The 27039-nt window shown below is 43.3% G+C and overlaps 1 protein-coding gene and 2 pseudogenes across 1 annotated transcript; all 3 read left to right on the forward strand.

Moving 5' to 3' along the window:
• The first annotated feature begins 1366 nt into the window (after positions 1-1366).
• LOC122754047 lies at positions 1367-1575 on the forward strand (annotated as a pseudogene).
• An 11158-nt stretch (positions 1576-12733) lies between these two features.
• On the forward strand, positions 12734-17572 carry LOC122755697 (calcineurin B homologous protein 2-like). The gene is given in 8 exon segments (XM_044004483.1): positions 12734-12846; positions 13364-13436; positions 13742-13822; positions 14087-14211; positions 16420-16451; positions 16454-16486; positions 16850-16972; positions 17147-17572. Coding segments are annotated over 8 exon segments (549 nt in total). The 5' UTR covers positions 12734-12818; the 3' UTR covers positions 17201-17572.
• A 2270-nt stretch (positions 17573-19842) lies between these two features.
• LOC122754051 lies at positions 19843-25549 on the forward strand (annotated as a pseudogene).
• The last annotated feature ends 1490 nt before the right edge of the window (positions 25550-27039 follow it).

Below are 27039 nucleotides of genomic sequence, written 5' to 3' on the forward strand. Positions count from 1 at the left end.
CAAGAGATAGAGAATATTATGAAATAGAAAATGGATGATTTTTATTATATTAAATTTAAAAGGTTTTGTACAAATGGAAGCAGTACAGCCAAAATTAGAAGGGAAGCATAAAACTGGGAAACATTTTTTACAGCCACTATTTCTTTTAAAGGCCTCATTTCTAAAATATATAGGGACCTAAATCAAATTTATAAGAATGCAAGTCATTCCCCAAATGAGAAATGGTGAAAGGATATGAACAGGCAGTTTTCTGATGAAGAAATCAAAGCTATTATCATATGAAAAAATGCTCTAAATTACTATTGATTAGAGAAACACAAATAAAAACAACTCTAATGTACCACCTTACACAGATCAGATTGGCTAATATGACAAAAAAGGAAAATAATAAATGTTGGAGAAGCTGTGGAAAATTTGGAACACTAATGCATTGTTGGTAAAGTTGTGAACTGATCCAACCATTCTGGAGAGCAATTTGGAACAATGCCCAAAGACAATAAAGCTGTGGCATACTCTTTGACCCAGAAGAGAGACCACTATTATGTCTTTATCCCATAGAGATAAAAAAGGGAAAAGACCCACATGTACAAAACTTTTATAGCTACTCTTTTTTGGTGGCAAATAATTGGAAATTGAGGGGATGCCCATCAATTAGGGAATGGCTAAACAAGTTGTGGCATATGAATGTAATGGAATACTCATTGTGCTGTAAGAAATGATGAGCAGGAACGATTTCCAGAGAAAACTGGAAGGACTTACAGGGAATCATGCTGAGTGAGATGAGCAGAACCAGGAGAACATTGTACACAGTATCAATAACATTGTGGGATGATCAATTGTGATGATTAACTCTTCTCAGCAATACAATGATCCAAGATAATTCCAAAGGACTCATGATGGAAAACCGCTCTCCAGATCCAGAAAAAAGAACTGTGAATCTAAGATTCAGATTAAACCATACTGTTTCTACTTTTTTGTTGTTTTTTGTTTTTCTTTTTTTGAGGTTTTTCCCTTTTGTTCTGATTCTTCTTTCACAACATGACTAATGCATAAATATATTTAATGTATATATGTACAATCGTACATATATAGCCTATATCAGATTGCTTGCTGTCTTGGGGAGGAGGGAGGGAAAGGAGGGAGGGAGGAAAAAATATAGAACTTTTGATTGGGGCAGTCCAGGTGGTATAGTGGATAGAGCACTGGCCCTGGAGTCAGGAGGACCTTAGTCCACATCTGGCCTCAGACACTTAACACTTACTAGCTGTGTGACCCTAGGCAAGTCACTTAAACCCCAATTGCTTCACCATAAAACAAAACCCAAAACTTATTGATTAGAGCTTGGGGAAGCTGAGCAGCTGGCATTATGTCGGGTCACAAGGGTGGTAAGAAAAAGCCTCTGAAACAGCCCAAGAAGCAAACTAAAGAAATGGATGAGGAAGATATAGCTTTCAAACAAAGCAAAAAGGAGAACAGAAAAAAGTAGAAGAGTTAAAAGCAAAAGCTTCTGGGAAGAGACCACTTGTCAGTGGTGGAATTAAGAAATCTGGCAAAAAAGTAGACAATCCTGTGTAGATAAGATGGTGATTCCTGTTGCTTTCTTTTTTTGCTTTGTGACATCTGAATTTCCTACTTCAACATCTGTTGCCACCTGCCGTCAAGATTGTGTTATCTTAATGAGTCTATTGTAAATTGTAATAAACTTAAAAAAAAATAACTTACTAATTAAAAAAAAGTTCCAATGTCCTCACATCTTCACCAATATTTATAATTTTTCAGCCAAGTGAGACAGACTTTCCCTGAAATCCTTTTAAATTATCTTAAGCTGGAAAATTGTTTTATTCCCTCTTTTTTCCCTCTAAATTCTGTAGCTCCAGAATATGTTTAGAGCCTCGATTTAATGTTGTTTCTGAAGGAAACTGAGGAGAGCCAATGCAACTTTCTGACTTCTCTCCACCAACCTGCACTTTTTTGTTGTTCCAGGAGAGTTTGTGGCACTGAGACCTCTTCACTGTCTTCTTAATGGTACCTGATTGTGTGGAAATTTATTTTGATTTGGGACCCTACCTTTAGGCTGAGATTAGAAAGCCTTAGGCCCTCAGGGTCTCTTCCTCTCCCCCTCTGCTTCAGCTGAGCCCAAAGCCGGGTGGCTGTACAAGACACCAGGTCAGACCAGCTGGGGGGAAAAAGCCCCCAGCTCCCTCCAACCTGAGTAGAGCTATCCGAAAGATCCCAGATAGCCTGTGCTGAGGCCCGTGAGGCTGGAGCGAACCACCCCCTCCACCAGCCACAGCCCCTGGCTGGAGGATTAGCTTGGTCTGTGGGGGCGCAGGAAGCCCCGAGATTTGAGTGGAGAGAAAAAAAGGTATATATAGACCTGAGAGTTAGACAGCAAGGGTTCCGATGGACAAGAGGAGGCGGAGGAAAGATCAAGTGGCGGTTGATGAGATTAGAGGGGTTCAGACAGACTAGATAGAGAGACTAGGAGTTGGAGAAGAGGTTAAAAGACGGCTGACAAGAAGGCAAAGGGGGGACAAGAAGAACAGTAATGTAGGACTGAACTAGAAGCAAGGAGGAAAGGCCAGAGGACAAGATAAGAGAGGTGACAAGATAGAGGGGCTGCAAAGGCTGCAGAGGACAGACTGACGGAGTGGACAAGACAGAAGGTCGGTGAGAGAGAAACACAGGGGTTCAGCAGTGGCAGTAAGGGAGAGGAAAGTTAGAAGCAGGGGATTTACAAAGTGAAAGGATATAGGCGGAGTTAGTGAAAGTAACTGAGCAAGTGAAAATTACCCTGAGGCGAGAGGTGGCTAAGGCCCTTATTGTATTAAAAAAAGTTCGAAGCACAGCAGGTGGAAAGAGACCACAGGAAAGCAGTCAGGTTGTACATTTTATTTCCCGTTATTCTTAATTTTAAATAGTATCTCATAAATAAACTCTGCCTTGATTATTTAGCTAAGAGGCCTCTTAATCTTTTGCTTATCAATTTGGGAGTGGAGCAGTGTGGTGGAACTTTATAAATGGCCCACATTAAATTAATAGCAGTCAGATAGCCAAACAGTCAACAGTCCCAGAATTAGTACCCCAATCAGCTTTAGCCCCCCAACTTAGTCCTAGTCAGTTAAAATATTTCTACAATCGTCTCATGGCCAGACAATCAGACAGGCTTCCTTACCTGTCTGCTTCTTTGACAGGGCCATGGAGCATATTGGGATATAAGATATGGTCCTGTGGGCATTGTGCTCCAGCAGATTGTCCATCTTTCATCTTTAATGCATGAGGTTGGAGAGTTGTTCTGCTCTTTCCATTGTCTCCATGTCTTCTTTTCATAGTCAAAGAACTGGAAGGATAATAGGAACCAGTTCTAATGATGCTGCTCTCCAGAAGGTCACCATGGACCTGCTAATAGCTGCATCCAGGGGTCTTTTTCTCAGTCCTTTTCCTTATCAACATTTTCTCAAAACTCTTCTTTTCAATACAACTAGATGATATCAATGGCCTTCTACCTGGTTGCAGTGCTTCCTGTATCTCTGTGTTTCACTCCTTTCTAAGTATTAGCTCACAGATTATTTGTGCTAATTATAAGGGTGCCAGGTTTGGCTACTACCTCTCTGTTCCCCCTTGACTTCCACTTGTATATTGTTTCCCACTTTAGAATATAGACTTCTGGGGGGAAATGGGGGGTGGAGCAAGATGGCAGAGGAAAGACTATAACTCTCTGAGTTGATGACAAATCGGTCCATATACCCTCCAAAAAAAAATGCCATAACTCCTGGAGCCAGCAAAACCAACAAAAGAACAGAGTGAGCTATTTTTCCAGTTGTAGGCAGCTTAAATAGGTGGCAGGGATCATCTGCTGCACAGGGTAAAAGAGGAGCACAAAGCATGACAAAGACCCAGCCCCAGCCAGTCTGCACCTCCAGAGCCTTGTAATCTTCAGCTCATGGACTGGTGAGGGGGTCCAGTGGTTGGCTGGGGAGAAATAGTAGAGGGTTTCTGCTGGAACAGAGGCGGGAGTGCTGTGGTGTTACTCAGGAAGCAAACTTGAGTGGCAGCAGCCACTCAAGGGGGAGGGACACAAGCACACCAAGCTTTCAATCATAGAGAATTAGATTTCAATCAAATTTCTGCTTCTAGGTTAAAGAGAAAGCAGACCCATAGATACTTACAGGCCAGGAGGGCTGAGAATGAGCCTAAAGTGTACCACCTGGGACCTCCTGAAGCTTGGGACAGTGCATCCTGGAAGCAGCACTACATGTTAAGAAGGAGTTAAAAGCCAATAAATAGGTAGGTAAGATAAGCAGGCAGAAAAAGCATCAGACCATCAAAAGTTTCTTTAGTGGCAAGGTAGATCAAAATATATCCTCAGAAGAAGATAACAAAGTCAGAGCTCCTACATCCAAAGCTTCCAAAACAAATATAAATTAGTCTCAAGCCATGGAAGTACTCAAAAATGACTTTGAAGATAAATAAGAGAGATAGAGGGGAAAGTAAGAGAAGTAGAGGAAAAATGGAAAGAGAAATGAGAGTGATGCAGGAGGGTCCTGAAAAAAGTTAACAGCTTGAAAAGTCAAATTGGCCAAATGGAAAAGGAGGTAAATAAACTCTCAGAAGAAAATCATTACTTAATAATTAGGATAGAGCAAATAGAAGCTAATGACTTTATGAGAAATCAAGACACAATAAAGCAAATCCAAATTAATAAAAAATAGAGGGCACTATAAAATATCTCCTTGCAAAAACAGCTGATCTAGAAAATAGATCCAGGAGAGATAATTTGAAAATCACTGGACTACCTGAAAACCATTACCAAAATAAGAGCTTAGACATCATCTTCCAAGAAATTGTCAGGAAAGATCGCCCTGATATTCTAGAAGCAGAAGATAAAATAGAAATTAGAAGAATCCACTGATCACCTCCAGAAAGAGACCCCAAAAGGAAAACTTCCAGGAATATTAAAGCCAAATTCCAGAATTTCCAGGTCAAGGAGAAAATATTACAAGCAGCTAGATAAAGGTATTCAAATAATGTGGAGCTACAGTCAAGATAACACAAGATCTAGTAGCTTCTACATTAAAGGACCAGAAGGCATGGAATATGAAATTCCAGAGGGCAAAGGAACTGGCACCACAGCCAAAAATCACTTACCCAGAAAAACTGAGTATAGTATTTCAGGGGGGAAATGGGACTTCAATGAAAAAGAGGACTTTCATGTATTTGTGATGAAAAGACCTGAACTGAATATAAAATTTTACTTTCAAATACAAGACCCTAGAGAAGAATATAAAGGTAAACAGGAGAAAGAAATCGTGAGGGATATTAAAATGTTAAACTGTTTACATTCCTACATGGGAAGATAATACTTCTAAATCATAAGAACTTTCTAAGTATTAGGACAGCTGAAAGGAATATACTTAAAAAGAAGGTACAGGTATGAATTGAATATGAAGGGATGATATCTGTAAGGAATGTAGACTTCTGGAGGCCAGGAACTAATTACTATCTTGTATTTATAGTCTTAGAACTTGCACGGTGCCTTAAGAATGCATTTTATCCATTTAATTCATAGAGAAAGTGAGAAGAGGATTGATATTGGAGGAAAAATATAAATTTTGAACCCACCTCTCCCCAGGATTTTTATGCTCTCTCAGGTAGAGGTGAATCACTGCACATTGTTCTAAAGGGTAATGGCCAGTAACATTCAAGTCCATTGATTGACAATGAAGAGAATACTTAAGTTCCTATGAGGTACACTGTTACTCCATCAAATTAGCAAAGGAGGAAGAGATGGGAAATCAACACTGAAAGTTTGTTGGAAGGACATGCTAATTAGGCACACTTAATTCATTGTCGTTGGAGTTGTGAATTGAGCTAACCATTTGGGAAAAACAGTTAGGAATCCTGCAAGGAAAATTAATCAACTCTCCATATCATTTTATCTAACCAATGTAATTATGGGTTCATATTGCAAAGACATAATGCCCCAAAGTCTTCTATTTACACAACACATCTCACCATTAATCCTTCCTCTCTGCTCATAGCCACAGCCTTAGTTCAGGCCCTCATCCATTATCACATTTATTACCACAATAGCTCCTCCCTAACCCTAACCGCACCCTCAATATATCCTACCAAACTCAGATCTGACCATGTCACTCCCCTACTCAGTGAACTCCAGTGTCTTCCAATCAGTACCAGACCTAAATATAAACTCTTGTGTCTAGATTTTAAAGCCACTCACAAGCTTACCCCAATCTAGCTTTCCAGCACGATTGTCTTTTATTTCCCTGTGGAAAAAAAAAAGATCAATAACCAATGCTTTGAGTACTTTGTTCTGTATTGCTTTACTAATCCTTTCTTAGCTATAATCATTAGGATAAGAAATAACTGTATGATTTGTAGTAAAAAAAATATAGTCCCAGGTTTAAAAAACCTGTGTGTAACCAAACTATGATGGAATCCCAGGGAAATTCCTGTTTGATAACCTTACAAGTGGTAACTCGGTCATTATAAAATCTATATTTCAAGTATGTGACCATAATAATCATATCTTTATATTATATCTTTATATTTAATATTAATTTAATCTTTATATTAAAATGATAAAGTAGAACAGTCTGTAAAGAGCTGATTGAGACATCAAAAGGATAATTGAGTACATCATGGAAAGTACAAAGTACAAAGTTAGGACATCACAAAGTTAAGACATAGTGATATGTAAAATGCAGTCTTGTATTCATCATGAATGAAGAGACCTATAAATAACTGAATTCTGCATCTTGGAGTCTCAGACTGTATTGGAGAACTGGTAGACCCCACCTTTGTTTCTCTTACTAAAACGTTCATTTCTTTGCCAAGAGGCTTTCCAGTTTCTTTTTTACACTTACCCACATTTTTCTGATCTTATAGAGGATGCCCCATCTCACATCTTTTGTGTTAGCATTCCACAATGCCTAGATTCTAGGGCTGGTATTTTCACCTATGCCTCAAGACACAATTCAGCACCACCTCTTCCACAAAGTCTTCCTGAGTCCCACAATGGCTTGTGCCAACACAAATGATTTTATATTTAAATATTTTGTATTTATCTGTCATTATTCTCTGGATATTTATTTTGTTTCTACCTATATATATCCTTATTCTCTCACCATGAAAATGGAAGCTCCCTATGAGTAGAGATTCTTTTATTCTTTGTGGTTTTTTGTCTCCAGTGCCTAGTATAGTTCCTTGCCCACAGTAGGTGCTTAATTAATGCTTGTTGATCAATTGATTGACTGAATGCAAGAAAAAAAAGACTCAAATGTACAAAAATATTCATAGTATCAGGGTTTAACAAAGCAAAGATATACATTGCCCAGAAATTGGGGCATAGGAATATAAATAAACTTTGGTGTGCTATATATAATGATGAACAGGAAGAAATGAAAGAAGCCAGGAAAAACTGGCATGAACTGTTGTGGGACCTTACCCCCACAATAGACACAGTGACTATAACAGTGTAGATTAAACCCACATTTTGAGACAACAAACTAAGCCTAAAGATACTGGGAGAGTTTGGTGACAGGTCACCAGAGGCAGCAAAGTCTATCATGTCCCTCTGGTATTGGATAACCCTATTCGGTGAAGGCTTTTTCTAGGTGTTTGCTGGTAAGATGTTTAATTTTTTTTCTGTTTAGAATTTTATTTTCCAAATTACATGTAAAAACAAATTTTTTCATCAATTTTTTAAAACGTTGTGTTCCAACTTCTCTTCCTCCTTCCCTTCCCATCCTCCACCCTAAAGAACTCAAGCAATTCAATATGTTATACATGAGTAATCATGGAAAACATCTCCTAGGTTGTGAGATAAAACAGCTAAAAACAAAACTTCAGATTAAGGCACTGTCAAAAAAATATGCTTCAATCTGTTTTCAGATACAATCAGTTCTTTCTCTGTAGATGGATTGCAAATTTCATAAGTCCCTAAGAGTTATATTGGATCATTACATTGCTGAAATAACCATTACTTTCCAGAAGATCATTTATACTATTGCTGCTATTTTGTATACAGTACATTTCACTGTGCTTCAGTTCATGTAGGTCTTTCCAGGTTTTTCTGATAGTATCCTGTTCATCATAACCTGTATATAGTACCTTAAACTTGGCAAAGAATTTTCTTCACAATAGCCCAGCAAAGTAGGTGCCATACATTTTGCTATTATAGTCAATCATCATAACTATTTCCCTCCATCCCATTCCCTTTCCCTTGATATTTACTCTATTTTACCCTATATTTACATGATATTTTCTATCTTCTTTTACCCTATTCCTCCTCAAAAGTGTTTTGCTTCTGACTGCCCCCTCCCTCGCTCTACCCTCCCTTTTTCACCTCCCCTCCTTATCCTCTTCCCTTCCTACTTTCCCATAGGGTTAAATAGATTACTCCTCCCAATTGGTTGTGTAAATTATTCCCTCCTTGAGCCCACTCTGATGATATTAAGATCTTTGAGCTAATCCTGTGTTCTAAATTTTTCTTCCTCCCTCCCTCCTCAATGCTCCCTATGAAATCAAGTAATTCAATATGTCATACATGTGCAGTTATGCAGAACATCTTCAACTTCCTTGAACGTGTTTTGCTTTTTACTGCTCCCTCCCCCAATCTGCCCTTCCTTCCTTCCTTCCACTCTTCTCCTGCACCCTATCTCCTTCCCCTTCCACTTTCCCTCAGGGCAAAATATATTACTATATCCACTTGAGTATGTATGTTATTTCCTCTTTGAGCCAATTCTGATGATAATAAGGTTCACTCGCTCCCCCACTCCTTTCCCCTCCATAAGCTTTTTCTTGTTTCCTTCATGTGAGCTACCTCTCCCCAGTCCACCTCTCCCCTTCCCCCTCCCCCAGTGCATTCCTCTTACCCCTCAACCCTATTTTAAAGACGCATCATGGGTGAGCTAGGTGGCACAGTGGACAAAACACCAGCCCTGGACCCAGGAGGCCCTGAGCCCAAATCCAGCCCCAGACATAAGCCACCCCACTCTGACTGCCCCACAAAAAACAAGGATAAACAAAAAATAAATGCTTTACAAATATCATCCCTTCATATTCAGTTGAGACCAGTGTCCTCTGTTTAAGTGTATTCCTTTTAGCTACCCAATACTGATAAAGTTCTTATGAGTTAGAAATACTATCTTCCCATGTAGGAATGTAAACAGTTTAATCTTTTAATGTCCCTCATGATTTCTTTTTCCTGTTTACCTTTTTATGCTTCTCTAGGGTCTTGTATTTGAAAGTCAAATTTTCTATTCAGTTCAGGTCTTTTCATCACAAATGTCTGAAAGTTTTCTTTTTCATTGAAGTCCCATTTTTTCCTCTGAAAGATTATACTCACTTTTGCTGGGTAGGTGATTTTTTGGTTGCAGTCCCAGTTCCTTTGCCCTCTGGAATATCATATTCCATGCCCTCTGGTCCTTTACTATAGATGCTGCTAGATCTTGTGTTATCCTTATTGTAACTCCACAGTATTTGAATTCCTTTTTTCTATCTGCTTGCAATATTTTCTCCTTGATCTGGGAGCTCTGGAATTTGGCTATAATATTCCTGGAGGACTTCCTTTTGGGATGGATCTCTTTCGGGAGGTGATCAGTGGATTCTTCCAATTTCTTTTTTACCTTCTGCTTCTAGAATATCAGGGCACTTTTCCCTTACAAATTCTTATAAGATGCCACCTAACCCTTATTTTGGTAATGGTTTTCAGGTAGTCCGATGATTCTCAAATTGTCTCTCCTGGATCTATTTTCCAGATCAGCTGTTTTTGCAAGGAGGTATTTCTTATTGCACTCTATTTTTTAAAAATTCATTTGTATTTCTGTGTCTTGGTGTCTCATAAAGTCACTAGCTTCCATTTGTTCAATCCTAATTCTTAGGCAATTATTTTCTTCAGAGTGCTTTCACATCTCCTTTTCCATTTGGCTTTTCAAGCTGTTGACTTTTTTCTCATGACTCCCCTGCATTGCTTTCATTTCTCTTTCCATTCTTTCCTCCACCTCTCTAAATTTTCCTTCTATCTCTCCTACTTTATTTTCAAAGTCCCTTTTGAGAGCTTCCATGGCCTGAGACCAAATTATATTTTTCTTGGAAGCTTAGGATGTAGGGGCCCTGAGGTTGTTATTATCTTCTGAGGGTGCACCTCGATCTTGTCACTAATGAAACTTTCTATTGTTCTCAACTTTCTTTGCTTGCTCATCTTGCTGTCTTTTACTTGAATTTTAACTCCCTCTTACAGTGGGGTCCTACTTCCAAGGTACACTGTCCCATGGTCAGATGTGTGTCTGTTTTACCCCGACTTGTCCATTCAGTATTCAAGCCCAAAGATGGTGAGACCACAGATAGTCAGATAAAGATAAGCTAGTTGGTTCTGAGGCATCAAGTCATACCTATCAGAGTGGCAAATATAACAAAAATGGAAAATATTGGATGTTGAAAGGGATGTGAGAAAGCTGGGATGCTAATTCACTGTTGGTGAAGTTGTGAAAAGATCCAACCATTCTAGAAAGCAATTTGGAACTATGCCCAAAGGGTATAGAACTGTGCATCACCTTTGACCAACAATACCACTGCTAGGTTTATATCCCAAAGACATCCCCCCAAAGAGAAAAAGACCTATTTGCACAAAAATATTTATAGAAGGGGAAGGTAGATGGTGTAGTAGAATAAGCACTGGCACTGGATTCAAGGAGGACCTGAGTTCAAATTCAGCTCAGGCACTTGACTCTTACTGTGTGACCCTAGACAAGTTACTTAACCCTTCATTGCCCCACCCAAAAATATTTATAGCACCTCTTTTATGGTGGCTAAGAATTGGAAACCAAAGGAATGCCCATCAATTGAGGAGTAGCTAAACCAAGCTATGGTATATGATGGTGATGGACTATTTTTGTGCTATAAGAAATGACAAGGGGCAGCTAGGTGTCGCAGTAGATAGAGCACTGCCCTTGAGTCAGGAGGACCTGAGTTTAAATCCGGTCTCAGACACTTGACACTTACTAGCTGTGTAACCTTAGGCAAGTCACAACCCCAATTGCCTCACGAAAGAAAGAAAGAAAGAAAGAAAGAAAGAAAGAAAGAAAGAAAGAAAGAAAGAAAGAAAGAAAGAAAGAAAGAAAGAAAGAAAGGACAAGCAAGATGATTTCAGAAAAGCCTGGAAAGACTTGTATGAACTGATGTATAGTGAAGTGAGCAGAACCAAGAGAACATTGTGTACAGAGACAGCCATATTGTTTGATGAAGAACTGTGAATGACTTAACTACTCTCAACAATAAAATGATTCAAGACAATCCCAAAGGACTAATGATGAAGCAGACTATCCACCTCCAGAGAAAGAACAAATACTGAATGAACACAGACTGAAGCATTTTATTTTTCACTTTCTTTCATTTTTCTTTTATTCAAGTTTTCTTATACAAAATGACAAATATAGAAAAGTTTTACATAATTGCACATCTATAACCTATATCTGATTGCTTACTGGCTCAGGGAGGGGGCAGGGGAGGAAGGAAGAAAAGATAAAATTTAGAACTCAAACTTTAAATAAAAATGTTTATTATTTTTTTTAAAGAAAGGCAGTTGGTCCTGACTACATGAGTAGTTTCCCTTAAAAAGGTTTATTTGATCTATTCATCAAAATTATCTGCAAATTAGAGACTTTTAAACTGACCAAACCTGATACTAGCAAGCACTAACTGGGCAATTTTTATACAAATTCCAAGCAGCCCATAATGTTGGATTCTGCTCATCTCTCAGACATAAAGTCTGCACAAATCAGTGGCCAGCATCCTCCCTTGTTACTATAACCAATCATGGTTCTGGGAGAGCAGTAGATTAGGAGAAAGGAAGGCTTCAACCCAAATCTCACCTGAGTCTTACCTGCTGTGTGAATGAAGGCAAGTCACTTAACCCCTCTAGGCCCATGTTCTCCTCTGAGCAAAAGGTGGGGTGTGTGACAACAGCAGGTGGTTAGTGTCTGTGAGCTGTTTTGCAAAGTGTCTATCCGTGACCCCACAAGGGGTAAGCAAAACCTGGCTCTTTCAATTCTTGCCTGTGAAGGAGGCTACCCTCAGCCATGCCTACTCCTTTTCTTTCCCTTCCTCCATGACGGAGGTGCTTGAAGATGGGCACTTCTCCTGGATGTCCCAGTGCCTGAAGACAAGCATGCCCAGAGCAGCCCAGAGAGGGAGTATTGGGACCTTATGGGGGGGGGGGGGGCAGGGCGGGGGTGGGGAGTTGGCTTGAGCCTGGCCTTTGGGACAGGGAGCGCCTTTTCTCCCGCCCAAACCCTGTAAAGTACTGGGGTTCCCCTCCCCCTCTCTCTAAAGCGTCTTTCTTTCCCAAAGGCGCTGGGCGCTTTCTGAAGATCAGTCCTGAGTATTCTCTTGTTCCCTCGCTGCGGCCTCACTTTCTCTTCCCCGGGGCTTGAACTGAGGCGAAACACTCTGTCTCCGTAGCCCTGGAAGGATTTAGAGTGAGGTGAGAGGCCGGACGCCAGAACTTCAGGATAGCCTGGCGCCGTTGGATGACACCTCGGACCCTCCGAACCCAACGAGGGAGGGCTCGTTCTCCAGACTCCAATCGGAAGGGAGGTGACACTGCCGAAGGGCAGGGTTGAAAGGACACCTGGGTCCCCAGGCCGACTATAGGAGGCAGAGCTTCCGGGCGGGACTCCGCCTTTAGCCTATCTGGGCGGGGGCCCCAGGGCCCCGGACCCTGGACTCAGACCCGCCCTAGCCTAGGGCCGTCACAGCCATGGGATCTCATTACTCCCACCTCGAACAAGAGCCGAATGGACCTGATCCTAGAGGAGACGGGCTGTAAGTGGGATTTCTGCGGCCCCAGTGTGGGAGGCACCCAGAAGGACGGGCTTCGGGGAGGCGGCTGGGGTGGAGGGGCTGGGACAGCTCCGCCGATTCCCCTAGTGGAAGGCAGGACTGAGCCCCGAACCCAGGCTTCCAAGCTCCCTGAGGCCAGAGCCCCCAACGGTTGAAGGGGACTGGCGCGGGACTGGGGTTAGGGGTGGGGGCTCTCCTAGTCACCTTCCCCAAGGGCCTTGGGGGAGCGTCTTATCTTTGCTCTTCCCCACCCTCAGCAGTCCCCGTCCCAGTTTCTCTGTTTCTGGTTTTCTGCTCCTGAATCCCGAGTCATTGCTGGTCTCAAACCCTGAGCTCTTGAGCCTTGGGTAGTGGGGCCCCTCAGACACTGACCCCGGGACGCTCAGTTCTTGAGTCCTCAGTCCCACACTTTGAGCTTGAACCCTCTGATCACTGAGGTTCTGGAGTTCCGAGCCTGAGTTCTTCCGCCCCCAACTTTGATTCTGTCCCCCTTCTTCAGTCTCTCGGGCCAACCTCAATCGTCTCCATCACCGTTTCCGGGACCTGGACAGGAATAATAAGGGCTACCTGAGGTGAGCAGAGTCCGCCCCGACAGGGACTCCCAACCTTCAAGCCTCTTCCCCAGCCTCTCATTGACTGACTGTTGCCTTGGCCACTGCCCCCCCCCCCCCCCCAATGCACAGCCCCGGACTTCTGACCAGCGTTCCCTGGCCGATCACCTGTTGTACTCTGTGCCCCCTCAGCCTAATGTGAAAGCCTGATGCAGGGTTTCTCTCTCATATGAAAAGGTTCTTTCCTTTTTATTCTGCCCCTCCCCTACCACTCCAGTCAGGTGCTATACCTTTGACCTTGAAACTTTTTACCCCTTCCCTAACAGTCGGACGGATCTCCACAATATAAAAGAACTTGAAATGAACCCACTGAGGGATCTGATCATCAACAGCTTTTTCCGGAAAGGGTGAGTACCGAGGAAGGACAGAGCTTTGGGTGAGAGTGAGAGTGGATGCAGTCTTGGGGAAGAGGGCGGAAGCCCCAGGAGAACCAGACCTGACTGAGGCTACAAGAACCCAGTGAAGGATCAGAGCCTGTAGGGCTCAGATGAAGGCTGACATTCCAATTCACTTGTTTGCTCAGATGTAAGATCTGGGTGCCAGGACTTGGAGCCTCCGTCTCCTCTGAGGGTAGAGACTTGGGAAGGATAGCGATGCTTTCTTATTTTCAGGGGTCAGTGCCTGGATTTCCGAGGATTTGTCTGGGTCCTGGCCCATTTTCGACCACTGGAAGAAGCAGATGTCAAGGGCTCCCAGAAGTCTGAACCTTTAAACAGTCGGAACAACAAACTGTATTGTGAGTATAATTGGGGTGGTGTGGGGAATCACTGATAATCATTATGACCTTTAACCACCCTTGTTCCCTCACTTCTCTGTGACTCTGATTCATTTTATGTACTAGCATAAAATCTCCTTTCTTAGCCTCGATTTAGTCATCTTGGACTCTAAGGTTGTTTCTACCCATGCCTTAACTAGGAAATTTTGAACAGGGGGCAATTGCAATTGAGCAAGGATGAGGAGAGGCTGTGAGTTCGCATCATTATTCTTATGCAAATCTGAAGCCAACTAGAGACCAAGGTCTTGGGAGCGGTGGAGGCGGGTGTCCATGGTATTAGGATAGGGACAGGGTCTGTGAACTGAGGAAGACTGGACCAGTTCTTGAACATTCTGGGAGGAGGAAAGTGATTGGGGGGGGGGGAGGTGTGCACAGGTGTCAGCCACAAGGACCTAGGCAGGCTGGAGGGAATTTTTTAAAGAAAGAGAAGGGGGAGTGACTGATCCCCTTGCCTTCTCTGTCTCAACTGGTGAGAGGGAACTGAGATGTGGGCCTCGCTCCTCAGCAGAACTTTGGGTTTCATGGGGGACCAGAAGAGGAAAAGCACCTGAGAGGGACACATCTGCCTAACCCTAGAGCCAGAGCTGGCAAGGACCTCCCAAATCAGACAATCCAGTGCCCTCATCTTCTCCTTGAGGCCAAGGACAGGGTTTGGTAGCTATCTCCAGGGCTACAGGTATTACCACTGCATCTGGCACACAGTAGGTGCCTTATAAATGGGCAGAGATTGACTGCCTTCCCAAGATCACAGAGATTCTGTCAGAAAACTCAGATGTTCTGGGGCAGCTAGGTGGCACAGTGGATAGAGCACTGGCCCTGGAAGCAGGAGGACCTGAGTTCAAATCTGGCCTCAGACACTTAATACTTACTAGCTGTGTGACCCTAGGCAAGTCACTTAACCCCAATTGCCTCCCGCCAAAAAAAAAAAAAAAAGAGAGAAAAAAAGGAAACTCAGATGTTCTGACTTAAGCCAACAATCTTTGCATGGCATTCACTCACTCATCCACTCATTCAAGAAGCATATGTCAGGTGCTGGGACATCAAGACGAAAATGAATGTATCCTTTCCCTCCAGGAGCTGATATTCTCTTGGGGGAAACTTTGTGTGCCCAGAAAAGTTGACATAAGATCGAGCAGGTAATGTGGGGGTGGGGAGGTTCTTCCAGACCTCAACACAGCTCTTGTGTCAAACTTTGAAGGAGGCAGAGGCAAGCAGGGGAAGCATTACAAGCAGAGGCTCCTAGGGGAGACACAGGCACTGTCAGAGCCAGTTTGATTGGACCACAAAGTGTATGGAGGAGAGCAATGCATAGGACTAGTGTGCCTGGAAAGGCTGACTGTAGCCAGATTCTGAAGCAATCTACAAGCTCAACAGGAAGGGTGCTCCCTGAACAGGCCAATGGCATGCTCAAACCCACGATTGAAAGCTGTGAGAAGACTGAATTGGAGAGAGAAAAGATGGGGACTGGCAGATCAATGAGGAGGGGAATACAGGCATCTAAGGGAGAGGAAACGTGGGAGTGCCTGAGGAGGTCGTGCCCAGGAGTGCTTGGAGGAAGGGCATGGATGGAAGGGGTGCTAGGGAGGTGGAATCCACCACAGCTGGTAACTGGTTGGACATTTGGGAAGAGGGGGAGTGAGGAATCAGGGTGGCGTCCTGAACAGGGATAGAGAAGATTCTTGGGCATTCCTGTGAGAAAGGACAGAGGAGGCAAATGACTGGAGTGGGAGGGGACTAAGCCTCCTGGGATACATTAATTTTGGTCTTCAAGTCACTGCACCTGGCATATGCTTATTGAATGAGTGAATAATCTCTGATCTTCCCTGCTGAGTCCCAATGATCCTTCATGTTCCCAAGCTTGTCTAACTTAACTGTGTAGGAAGGCAGGCCCTAGGGAAATGGGTGGCTGCCTTGGGACCCTGGTGGGTGGCAAGCTGAGCATGAGGGAGTTGGCAAGCATAGGAATGGCAAAGAGGGAACCACACTCCCAAAGGAGTGGGGGAGCCTCACCCTGGGATGTCAGAATCTGGAGTAAAAGCCAGATTCCCCAATCTCTTTACCAGCATCTTCAGTTCCATCCCCTGTGTGTCTGTAGCTGGCTTGGACCTTGGGAAACAGGGTCAGCAAGCCCTGTCTCTGTCCTCAACCCCCCTTCTTTTTTTCCACCAGTTGCTCTTTTTCAGCTTTATGACCAGGGACCGTGATGGAAAGATCTTCAAAGAAAGAGATGTTGGAGGTTGGAGAAGGGATTATGAGGGTGGTGTGTGTGTGTGTGTGTGTGTGTGTGTGTTTATATGTTTGCTGTCTTTGTGTGTGGTATCTGCACATCTGATGTAGACCCAGAGGTGCAAATGGATGCTTCCTCCCTTACCCCCCATGTTCTTCCCTGGTCCTGTGACTTCCAGTGGAACCATTGGTAGGGGATGGGGTGGGCAGGGATGGGTGGGCTGCAGAGTCTGTGGTGGGGGTAGATGATAATGGCAATGGATCACTGGGGTGAATAATTTGGGCTGCATGGATGTGCATGTGGGTTTTTTTGGGAAAATCAGGAAATAGCTTGGCCTGATTTATTCCCACACTTTCCTCCCTGTACTGCCAGGTCTTGAGGTTGTTGGTTGGGGTTGAGGTGACAAAGGAGCAGTTGGAAGCTATTGCAGAACGGACAGTGCAAGAAGCTGATCAGGATGGGGATGGATCTGTGTCCTTTTCAGATTTTGCCAAGGTTAGTGGTGACCAGCGTCATGGGAGACCAAAGTCTTGGATCTGCAAAAGTATCAGTAGCATGGGGCAAAGATAGGACACTGGGATAGTGATAGGGTTGGGAGCAGGAAGGGGGATGAGATCTGGGAATATAGCAGCCTAGAGGCTGAGGGTCCTCTCTTCTTGTCTCCATCAGTCCTTAGAGAAGATGAACATCGAACAGATCATGAGCATCCGGATCCTGAAGTGACCTTCTTCTCCAGGAGGTCCCTCCTCTACCCTTGCCAAAGTCATTTGCGCCCCCAGAGGTCTTCCCTTCCATTCCTGGGATGTAGCTTTCTCTATTCCTGGTGGAATCTACTTTCTGACCCTGGAAGAATCTGCCACCAGACCTCAAAGAACCCATCTCCAAAGGCTATGCCTCTCTCCTTTGAGAGGGACCCTGAAAAGCTTGTGGGATTCCATTGTTCCTGGAGAAAATCACCCCTTCACCTGAATTAATTTAGCCCAATCTAGAGAATCCATGCTGCACCATGGGAGGAATATACTCCTCATTCCTGAAAGGATCCACCTACAAGAGTCTTCATTTCCAGAGGGGCTCCCTCACCCCACGTTCCTAAAGAGCTCTAGGGATGTTCAGCACCTCACTCGGATGGGTGTCCTGCAGAGCCTGGAAGGAAACCCCCCACTCTCCATCACATAGAGTTGCTTGCAAGCCCCCTCCCCATCTCTCTGTCTTGCCCACCTGCTAGGTAATTTAATCATCAAGGTAGAAAAAGTCCTGTTCAGTCTGTGGGCATGGACTTAATAAACCCTAAATATTCCCCTGGAGTGGAATCAAGAGCAAGATGCAAAGCGATCTGGGTGAGGGCTCTGTCCTTTGTTATCTTCCCCAAAGTCCTTCTTGCCCAGCTCAGGGAGAGAGAGACCTAGCAGATGGTCCTCAGGTCCCATCACTTGGTAGGTAGGGGAGGGCAGATAGACACATACTTCCATGCCTTAAGAGAGGACAAATGTTAGGAGAGCACAGAGGAGGCAGACTCATCTATGCGAAACCCCTCATTCCAAGACTGGAGGGGACTTTGAGAAGGCATCCTTTCCCAGGGCTAGGGTCTTCCTGAGCAAGGATATGGGAAAAGCCCCAGGGGAGACCTCCATGTCACAAGTTGGGGTGGGGCTAGAAAAGGTAAGGGGATCCAGGGAGAGTTGGAGAGGGAGAGCTGTCACTGAGTGGGGATGGGGGAAACAAATGACAAGAGAGGAATTCATATGGAAAAAATACAATCATGTGGGGGGAGGGGGAGGGGGGACGGTATGGGTGTGGCGGGGGGGGTGGGGCAAGTTGGATGTGTTGGCCAAACAGGCAAGTGGTGCCAGAGTGCAAAGGGCACCAAGCCTGGAGTAAGGAAGGACTGAGTTCAATTCTAGCCTCAGATACTTACTAGCTGTGTGACCCTGGGCAAGTCATATAACTTCTGACTGCCTCAGTTTGCTCAACTGTAAAGTCGGGACGATAACAGCACCTAGTTGTTGTAAGGACCAAATTGAGGCAAATGAAGGTTAAGTGACTTGCCTAGTGTTAAAGAACTAGTAAGGGTCTAAGGCTGGATTTGAACTTAACCTCTTCCTGATTGCAGGCCCAGCACTCTATCCACTGTGGCATTACCTAGCTGCCTGAAGTCCCTCTGCCTCTGTCAATCCATATCTGGGCCACCCTTGTCTACTTAGGCCAGAGGCAGCCTGGGCCAAACCCTCTGCCACTGTCCCTCCATAGACTTAATGAAAGAACGAAAGAATTGTCAGCCTTGTGCATCACCTTGGGTCTGGCCTCAGAGTGCTTTGCCTCTCTGCTCACCCCTCTCTTTCGTCATCCACACCTGTGATTTAATGGGTGTGGGAAATGCCCCATAAGGAAGCACCTTCCATGAACAACTCATGTTGTTCTGTAAGTCGAGGTCTAATCAGAGGCTTCTGGGGGCATGGAGTCACACAGTGAAAATGTGTCAAAAGCAGGACTTTCCGAACCCACAGTCAGATTTCTATTGCCTGGGTTAGACAGCCTCTTTCCTCTTTTTCTTCAGCTCCCTTGGGTCAATACGGTAACTTCTCAGAATTGAAAAGGCTTTCTATTCCCTATGAAGACATGGGAAGTCATTCTGTGAAGGGTAAAAGTCTTCCTGGAACTTGTATACCAGTAGGAAAGGCAATGTGATGGTGGAAGTGTGGGGGGCTTTGGAGTTAGGAAGGCCTGGGTTCAAGTTTTGCTATTGACACATTTTGTCTTGGAAAAGGCACTGAATCCTACCCCTAATCTCCAGCTCTAACCCAAATCCTCAATTGAGCCAGGAAATTGGAAGGGGATGGTTTGCTGGGTGGATTTTAGGGACACCTTTCACAGCGGGGATGTGAGGTCAAAACTATTTCCATAATAATCATACAATAGTAATACTGAGAGAGAATAAATGTTTTAACTCTGAATGCAGCAAATATTGATAGATATGCCCCAGAGAAACAAATACTCTGGGGAGATAGTCCTTCAATTTTTAGGCGAGTAAAAGGATCCTGAGACCAGAAAGTTTGAAAACTGCTGCTATAAGGGAAGCTGGTGGTCCACATTTGTTTGTAGAGGGAGTTTCCATACCAGAGGTCTAGGCTAAAGCAAAATTGAAGACCTAGTAGAGAACAGCCACCCAATATGAGGAGGGGAGGCAGCATCTTGGCCCAATAAAGTAGGAAGCCAAGATTTGTCCAGTTCATGCCTTCAAGGAGTTCCTTGTCTAATGGGATAAAATATAAAGAAAAATAACTGAAAGATACAAAACTCCACAAGGGTAGAGCTGCAGAGAAATTCTCACTGGTAGAGTAAGAGAGACATTTGTCTTTAAAGGGTGGATGGGAATTCATCAGGGAAAAACAGGAAGAGAATTCCCGGCAGAAGGTACGTCCCAGCAGAGGCAAAGGACATCATGAGGACGTTCAGAAAGTAGACTACTTTGGCGAGACCTTAAACAACATGGCTGTGACTAATAGGAGATAATGCTTAAAAACGGAAGGGATGGGGCAGAAAATCCGAGAGCGCTTTCCTGCTGTGGGGAAGAGTTTGGGATTTTCAGACCACGTAGGCAAGTCAACAAAAAATGATCCCCAGCCTTGACCCCTGCTTGGTAGCCACAAGCAGTAGATGTTGGGCCCCTACCAATAACAGACCAAAGATGCCTGTTTACATCCCTGGCTAAAGTGCTGAGCCAGGCACTTCTGGGCAGTTTGGCCACCCTCGGCACTGCTTTTTCACCTACTTGGAGGATTTCAGGTAGAGACCTGGAAAGGGATCCCTGGAGGAGGGAACACAAGCTGAGACTTGAAGAAAGCCTGGGATTCTGTAAGGCAGAATTTGGGAGAAATGACCAGAATGTGAAGCTGTCATTGAAATGCACAGACATGGGGGGATGGAGGGTGTGGTAGGAGCAGCAGTGAGCCAGTAGAACTGATGCCAGTCCCCAGGAGGAAGGAGAATGCAGAATATGGGAAAAGTAGGGAAGAGTCTTTACATGCCCAAACAAAGGGGGATTACCATTTTGCAGGTAATAAGGAGCCATTAGAATTTATTTGAGCAGAGGATGACCCAGTCATACATATGTTTTCTGCAAAAACACTCAGCTGAGTGGGACGATGAAGATCAGAAGCAGGGTTGGATGGAGAAAGACTTGAAGCAAATGATGCTTCTTAGGAGGCTATTATAAGGGTCCAGGGGATAGAGTACCAATCCAGTTCTCTTAGGGAAACAACCAAGTAGTTTCTCCCCATTCTCTGTAAAAAGCTTTGCTTCACTCCATTTGTGACTGGTGCAAGAGCGTCATCCATTATCCTGAACAAGGGCAAGTATGCCATCGTGAAACTGGTGTACAATACTAATGACCTTCTCCAGGCAACCCAATATTTGGCCATGTTCTTTCACAAGCCCTCACAACTGACAGTATCGAAGGCCTTGGTCCAGACCAAATGTCTACAGACCTGTGCTCTGCCTCCTGACATTTCATCCGGAGTTGTTGTGCAGCAAACACCTTATCAACCCATTCCTCAGCCCTTTCAGAAGCCACACGGCTGTTGGGCAAACTACCATCTTTCCGGTGAAGGATCAGCCTATTAAGGAGGACTCTGACAAGAATCTTGCCAGCAATGACTAAGACAGAGACACTTTGTTTCCTTTTCCTTTATAACGCATTTATATAGCACTGTGTGCTGAGCATCTTTACACACACTATCTCCATCAGGAAGCTAGGTGGAGAAGTGTATAGAGTACAGAGCCTGGAATCACAAAGATGAGTTCAAATCCAGATTCAGGACACTTACTAGCTGAATGACCCTGGACAATTCTTTTGTTGCTCCTCAGTTTCCCTCCATCTGTAATATGGGATCATAATAGCACTACCTCCTAGGACCAAATGCCTTAGCACAGTGCCATGCTATATAAGCACAAAATGACTGTAGCTATTATTAGTATTTGATCCTCACAACAAAGCCCCATGAGATAGATGTTATTACCTCCTTTTTTATAGTTGAGGAAACTGAGGCACACAGAGGCTAAGGGGCAGGAGAGGGGCTCAAAGGAGCTCAGGCTCAGTCTTTCCTTCTCTTCTACCCTCTTCTCCTGTTCTCTCCTCAGTTTGACAGCTACTCCAACCTCACCTCCCCTGGTGAATCTAATCCAGATTTTCACACCAACCCACCCTTCACTCATTCCCATCTTTAAACCTTACCCCTTGACAAGTTATTCCCATTTGAAAACTCCACTAGAAAGCAGAATTTCAGCTTCCATCATGTACAGGGCATTTGTGCAGTGAAGGATCCCCCACGGCCCCAGGATCTACAAGGAAAGGATCCTATTTTGTATTTTTACTCCCTACTTGGAGTTATTCCTGAAAACCTCCCAATAAAGCTTAGCTTTGGCTTGTCTGCACCTCTCCCCAGTTAGCCAGATTGGGTTGTATAGTGCATAACATATTGGAGTTAGAAACAAGAGAACGTGATTCCATTTTAAATCTGTTATCCCTTAATAGCTAAGAGGGGACAGTGGATGGGAGCTGGCACAGGAAGACCAGAGTCCACCTCTGACCACCCTACTGACTGGGTAATACTGAGGTGCTCCATGCAGAGAGGGTGCTGGCCTGCATTGGCAGGGATTACATCATCTGGGAGCTGCTTATAGATTCATAATCACAGGTCAGTCCCTAACCCTAATTCTTATCCTAGGACTAGGACTTCTCTATGTGGAAGGCATTCACTTCATAGGATCTTTCAAACTCCTTAATCAATCAGGGTTCCAGTCTATGCTTTTTTTTTTATTAACAGGAAAACTAAAGTTATATTTTGCACTAAATCAGCTGTAAGATTATGGAAGATGAGAGACAAAAGACTAGAACTTGGGTCCTGTCCCCAAATAAATGCCAATAAAGGTAAACTGATGTACATATGCTAAACAAAATCAGTTTGTTAACAGCGATGCATCTAAACCATTAACAAAGCAGGTCAGGGGCAGCTAGATGGCGCAGTGGTTAAAGCACCGACCAAAGCACCGGCCCTGGATTCAGGAGTACCTGAGTTTAAATCCGGCCTCAGACACTTGACACTTACTAGCTGTGTGACCCTGGGCAAGTCACTTAGCCCCCATTGCCTGCAAAAAAACAAACAAAACAAAAACAAACAAACAAAAAAAACCCAAAGCAGGTCAAACTGCCTACCTCAGTAACGTCAGGAATGCCAATGAGAAGGGAAGACCCTCTTATTGATGCACAGGAAAAAAGGGGATCTAGGAACTTTACAATTGGAGATCCTTAGAAAATTGGATTGGCATTCAGGTGTGGCCAATCATGCCCTCTCCATATTGTAGTTCCCAAAGAGAAGCATTTGTGTCTAATGAGGGTGCTTCCAGGTTTGTCCATGATGTCCCTGGTCCACCTCTTCATTGATGCCTCTCCCAGATTTCCACTTTTCCAGGCTCTTACTGGTCTTTCTGTAGTCACTCTGTTGATGTCTGCATTTACTCACCCATTCCTGCCACTTCTCTGCGGTGTTTGAGAAGCAAATAATCTCTGCATTTCTGGTTTTTTCTTTCTTTTTTCTTTCTCTTTCTCTCTCTCTCTCTCTCTCCTCTCTCCTCTCTCTCTCTCTCTCTCTCTCTCTCTCTCTCTCTTTTTCTTTTGGTGAGGCAATTGGGGTTAAGTGACTTCCCCAGAAGGTCACACAGTTAGTAAGTGTTAAATATCTAGGCCGGATTTGAACTCAGGTCCTCCCTCACTCCAGGGTCGGTACTCTATCCACTGCACCACCTAGCTGCCCCTCTGGTTTTATTTCCTAAAATGTTTCAAATTTTTCTTTTGTAAAAATACACATATTGCTTGGCCAGGTGCCAGAGCGCGTGGTCAGGTGGTTGGTGGGCTCGGTCTGTGGGTCGCTCCGCCAGTCCTTCAGCCAGCCAGCCAGGCAGGGGCTGCTGGGCAGCTGGCAGTGAGGGTGGCAACCCTGCTGCCCCTCTCCTCCACCCCCTCTCCCGGTGCTCGGAACCTGGCGCTACCGCTGCGCCGCTGTCATTGAGTGGAAGATGCGCTGGGCGGATGGAAAGCCTAATGGCAAGTTTCCAAATTTGCTTTCATCTGTCCTATGGGCGCTAATGTCCAGAACAGTTCCCAGTCAATGAACACTATTTTGGTTAGTCAGTTCTGGAAATACCCGTCACTGCCAATTCAGCCTTCAAGCACTTGATTTTTGCCGTCCATTTCGGGAAAGTTCTAGCTTACGAGAGTCAGCCTAGGCAGAAAGAGAATCTTTCTTAGGTCCTTCGCAGCTCTCTTCACAGTATAGCCCTTCAGAAGAAAAAGGCTGGAGCAATCACCTCCTAAGAAGTTCATAACAAGGTTACGAAAAGAAAATGACCTTTTTGACAGCTACATGCAGCAACATGCACATGTGTTTTTGAATTACTTACCAAAACACAGTTGCTGATATTTACAAGAAGAGAGAAAACCGGAAAAGCACACGGCTGTCTACCTAATGGCAATATTGACGGTCAAAATAACAACAGCATACCAGACCCAACTTGGGTTTATGAGATCTTTTTGTTTTTTAAGGTCATTCAGTATTTATCAACAAAGTTAAGACCAAAACTCAGAGCCCAAGGTTGAGTTCAGTGCTGCTCCTACTACACTAAAATAATAGCTGGCATTTACATAGTACTTTAACATTTGCCAAGCACTTTATGCATATTATCTCATCTGAGTCACATAATAACCTTTTGAAGAGTGTTGGAGCTTGCTGTTGTTCAGTCATTCAGTTGAAACTTAATAACCCCATGGACCTGAGGCCCTTTTTTTTTTTTTTTTAGTGATGCAATTGGGCTTAAGTGACTTGCCCAGGGTCACAAAGCTAGTAAGTGTTAAGTGTCTGAGGCTGGATTTGAATTCAGGTACTCCTCACTCCAGGGCCGGTGGTCTATCCACTACGCCACCTAGCTGCCCCCTCTGAGGCTCTTCTGTCGTCCCCTATCTCTCAGTTTGTCCAAGCTCATATTCATTGCTCCATGACACTATCCATTTCATCCTCCTGCCATCCTTTTCTCCTTTGGTCTTCAGACTTTCCCAACATCAAGATTTTTTCCTAAATTCTTTCTTCTCATTATGTAGCCAAAGTATTTTCAGCTTTAATATTTGTCTTCCCAATGAATAACCTGAATTAATTTCTTTATGTATTGACTGATTTGACCTTCTTGTGTCCAAGGGACTCTCAAAGGTCTTCTCCAGTACCACAATTCAAAAGTGTCAAATCTGCAGATCTCAGTTTCCTTGCAGTTCAATTCTCACAGTCATATATTACTACTAGAAAACCACAGCTTTGTCTATATGGACTTTTGTCAGCAAAATTATATTTCTGCTATCGAGTATCCTGTCCAGATTTGCTGTAGCATTCCTTCCAAGGAGGAAGGGTCTTTTAATTTTGTTGGCTCCAGTTGGTTCATGAGATCTTTCAGGGAACATTAACTAATGAAACCAGATGTCTCTCTTGTGAAACTATAAGTAGCAAAGATGAAGACTTTTTAGACCTTTCTGTTGATGTGAAGCAAAACACATCAATTACTCACTGTTTAAAGGGTTTTAGCAACACAGAAACTCTATGCAGTGAATACAAATATTACTGCAAAGACTGTCGCAGCAAACAGGAAGCACACAAAAGGATGAAAGTAAAAAACTGCCCATGATTTTGGCACTGAATTTGAAGAGACTGAAGTATACAGCTCAGCTTCAATGATACACAAAACTTTCTTATCGGGTACTTTTTCCTTTAGAACTTAGACTATTTAATACTTCAGGATATGCCACCAATCTGGAAAGAATGTACGACCTTGTTGCTGTTGTGGTTCACTCTGGAAGTGGTCCTAATCTAGGCCATTACATTGCAATACTTAAGAGTCACAACTTTTGGTTATTGTTTGATGATGACATTATAGAGAAAATAGATGTACAAGCTATTGAAGAATTCTACGGGTTGACATCAAACATCTCAAATAACTGAGTCTGGTTACATCCTCTTCTATCAGTCTCGGGACTGAATGGGAACTGCGGTGAAGAGATACTTTCTGCCTCATTTCTTTGGTTATTTTGGAAAGGATCAAGCACTGATTTTTCAAGAAAAGTGAAATGCAGGGAGCTCAGGGGGCAGTAGCGCACTTTGCATACAACATGCAAAGACTATGGATTAACAAGCCCTTCACATCATGGTAGTTGATTTATTTGCTCAGGTATCATGCTATCTGTACAGCTCCATGAAAGAATAATTTGAAATCAGAGATACCAGTTTCTCCTGTCAGAATAGCCTTCCAGTAATTGACATGCATTTTTTCTTTGTTATTTGTAGCCATAACTTTGAAAGCCTTTGGGGTGCAGTAGAAAGAATAGGAAGCTGTGCTAGATTGTAATGATTATTTAAAAAGAAGACACTGAATACACTACATAAATTAACTTACATTCAGTTTGGAGAAGAAGTTCTGGTTTTTCATGAATCACCCTGAAATATATCTTGGGCCCCCAAACACTTGTAGTTGCCTTCCTGACTTACTAGACTACCATGATGAACTCCAGTGTCAGTAGGCAAGTATGTTTTGCGTCTCTGAAGAAGTTTCTAATAATACACAGTATGTGTATATGTAGGGAACAATTGGTCAAATGTGGCTTTTTGCTTCACTGAAGGGAAAGACCGGCTCTGTAATTATAGTTTATTCTTACTTATTTGACTTGTTGTATCTGCTAGAGTCTAAGTATTGTATGAATTGTCAATGATTCTATCAACAAGTCTTAAGGATACTTCTGTTAGCTTTAGTCAGTTAACCTTTTTAAGTGTTTAACATTCTATTTTGAAGGATAAATGTAAATTCTATTTAAAATCATTTAAGATAATCTTAAGAAAATTCTATGAGAGAAGGTAAATTTTTCTTTTTCTCAGGAGTAACTGGTATCTCTGTCTAATAGTTTTTCCTTCCATTTTAATTTGAAGTTCATCTATTCTAGATTTAAGGAAAGCTCAAAAAAAAAAAAGAGAAAGCTCTGAAATTTTTCTTACAACTGTTGGAATGATAAAAGAAATGTGTACCATAAAGAGATGCTGATGCAGTGGTGATATTCTTTATAGTCCTTAAATGTACTGACTGTTCCCATTGAGGGTGTGCTTGGAAACCTGACATTACATATGATATTCCAGTAGGTCATTTTTTTTTCCTTGTGAATGATCCACTCACTCTTTAGCAGTCTAGGTGATTAGCTGAGTGTACACCCTTTCAATAGGAAATTTTCTTGAATAATCTTAGGAATTCAAAAAGATATAAGCCAGCATTTTTGCTGTTTTGCAATAATACTAGAAAGAATTTTCAGAAATTTAAATTTTTGTTTGTATAAGATTTTCTGTTTGGGGTTTGAGTATTCTTTCCTTTGTATCTGAAGATCTTCCTCTTGGGGGCTTACAGAACACGACATCAAGGTTCAGCTACTGCACTGATAGTGAATTATTTAACTTGAAAAGTCTTTGAGCAAAGAATGAAGGAAGAGT

This window comes from Dromiciops gliroides, chromosome 1 (assembly GCF_019393635.1).
Source record: "Dromiciops gliroides isolate mDroGli1 chromosome 1, mDroGli1.pri, whole genome shotgun sequence".
NCBI lineage: Eukaryota > Metazoa > Chordata > Mammalia > Microbiotheria > Microbiotheriidae > Dromiciops > Dromiciops gliroides.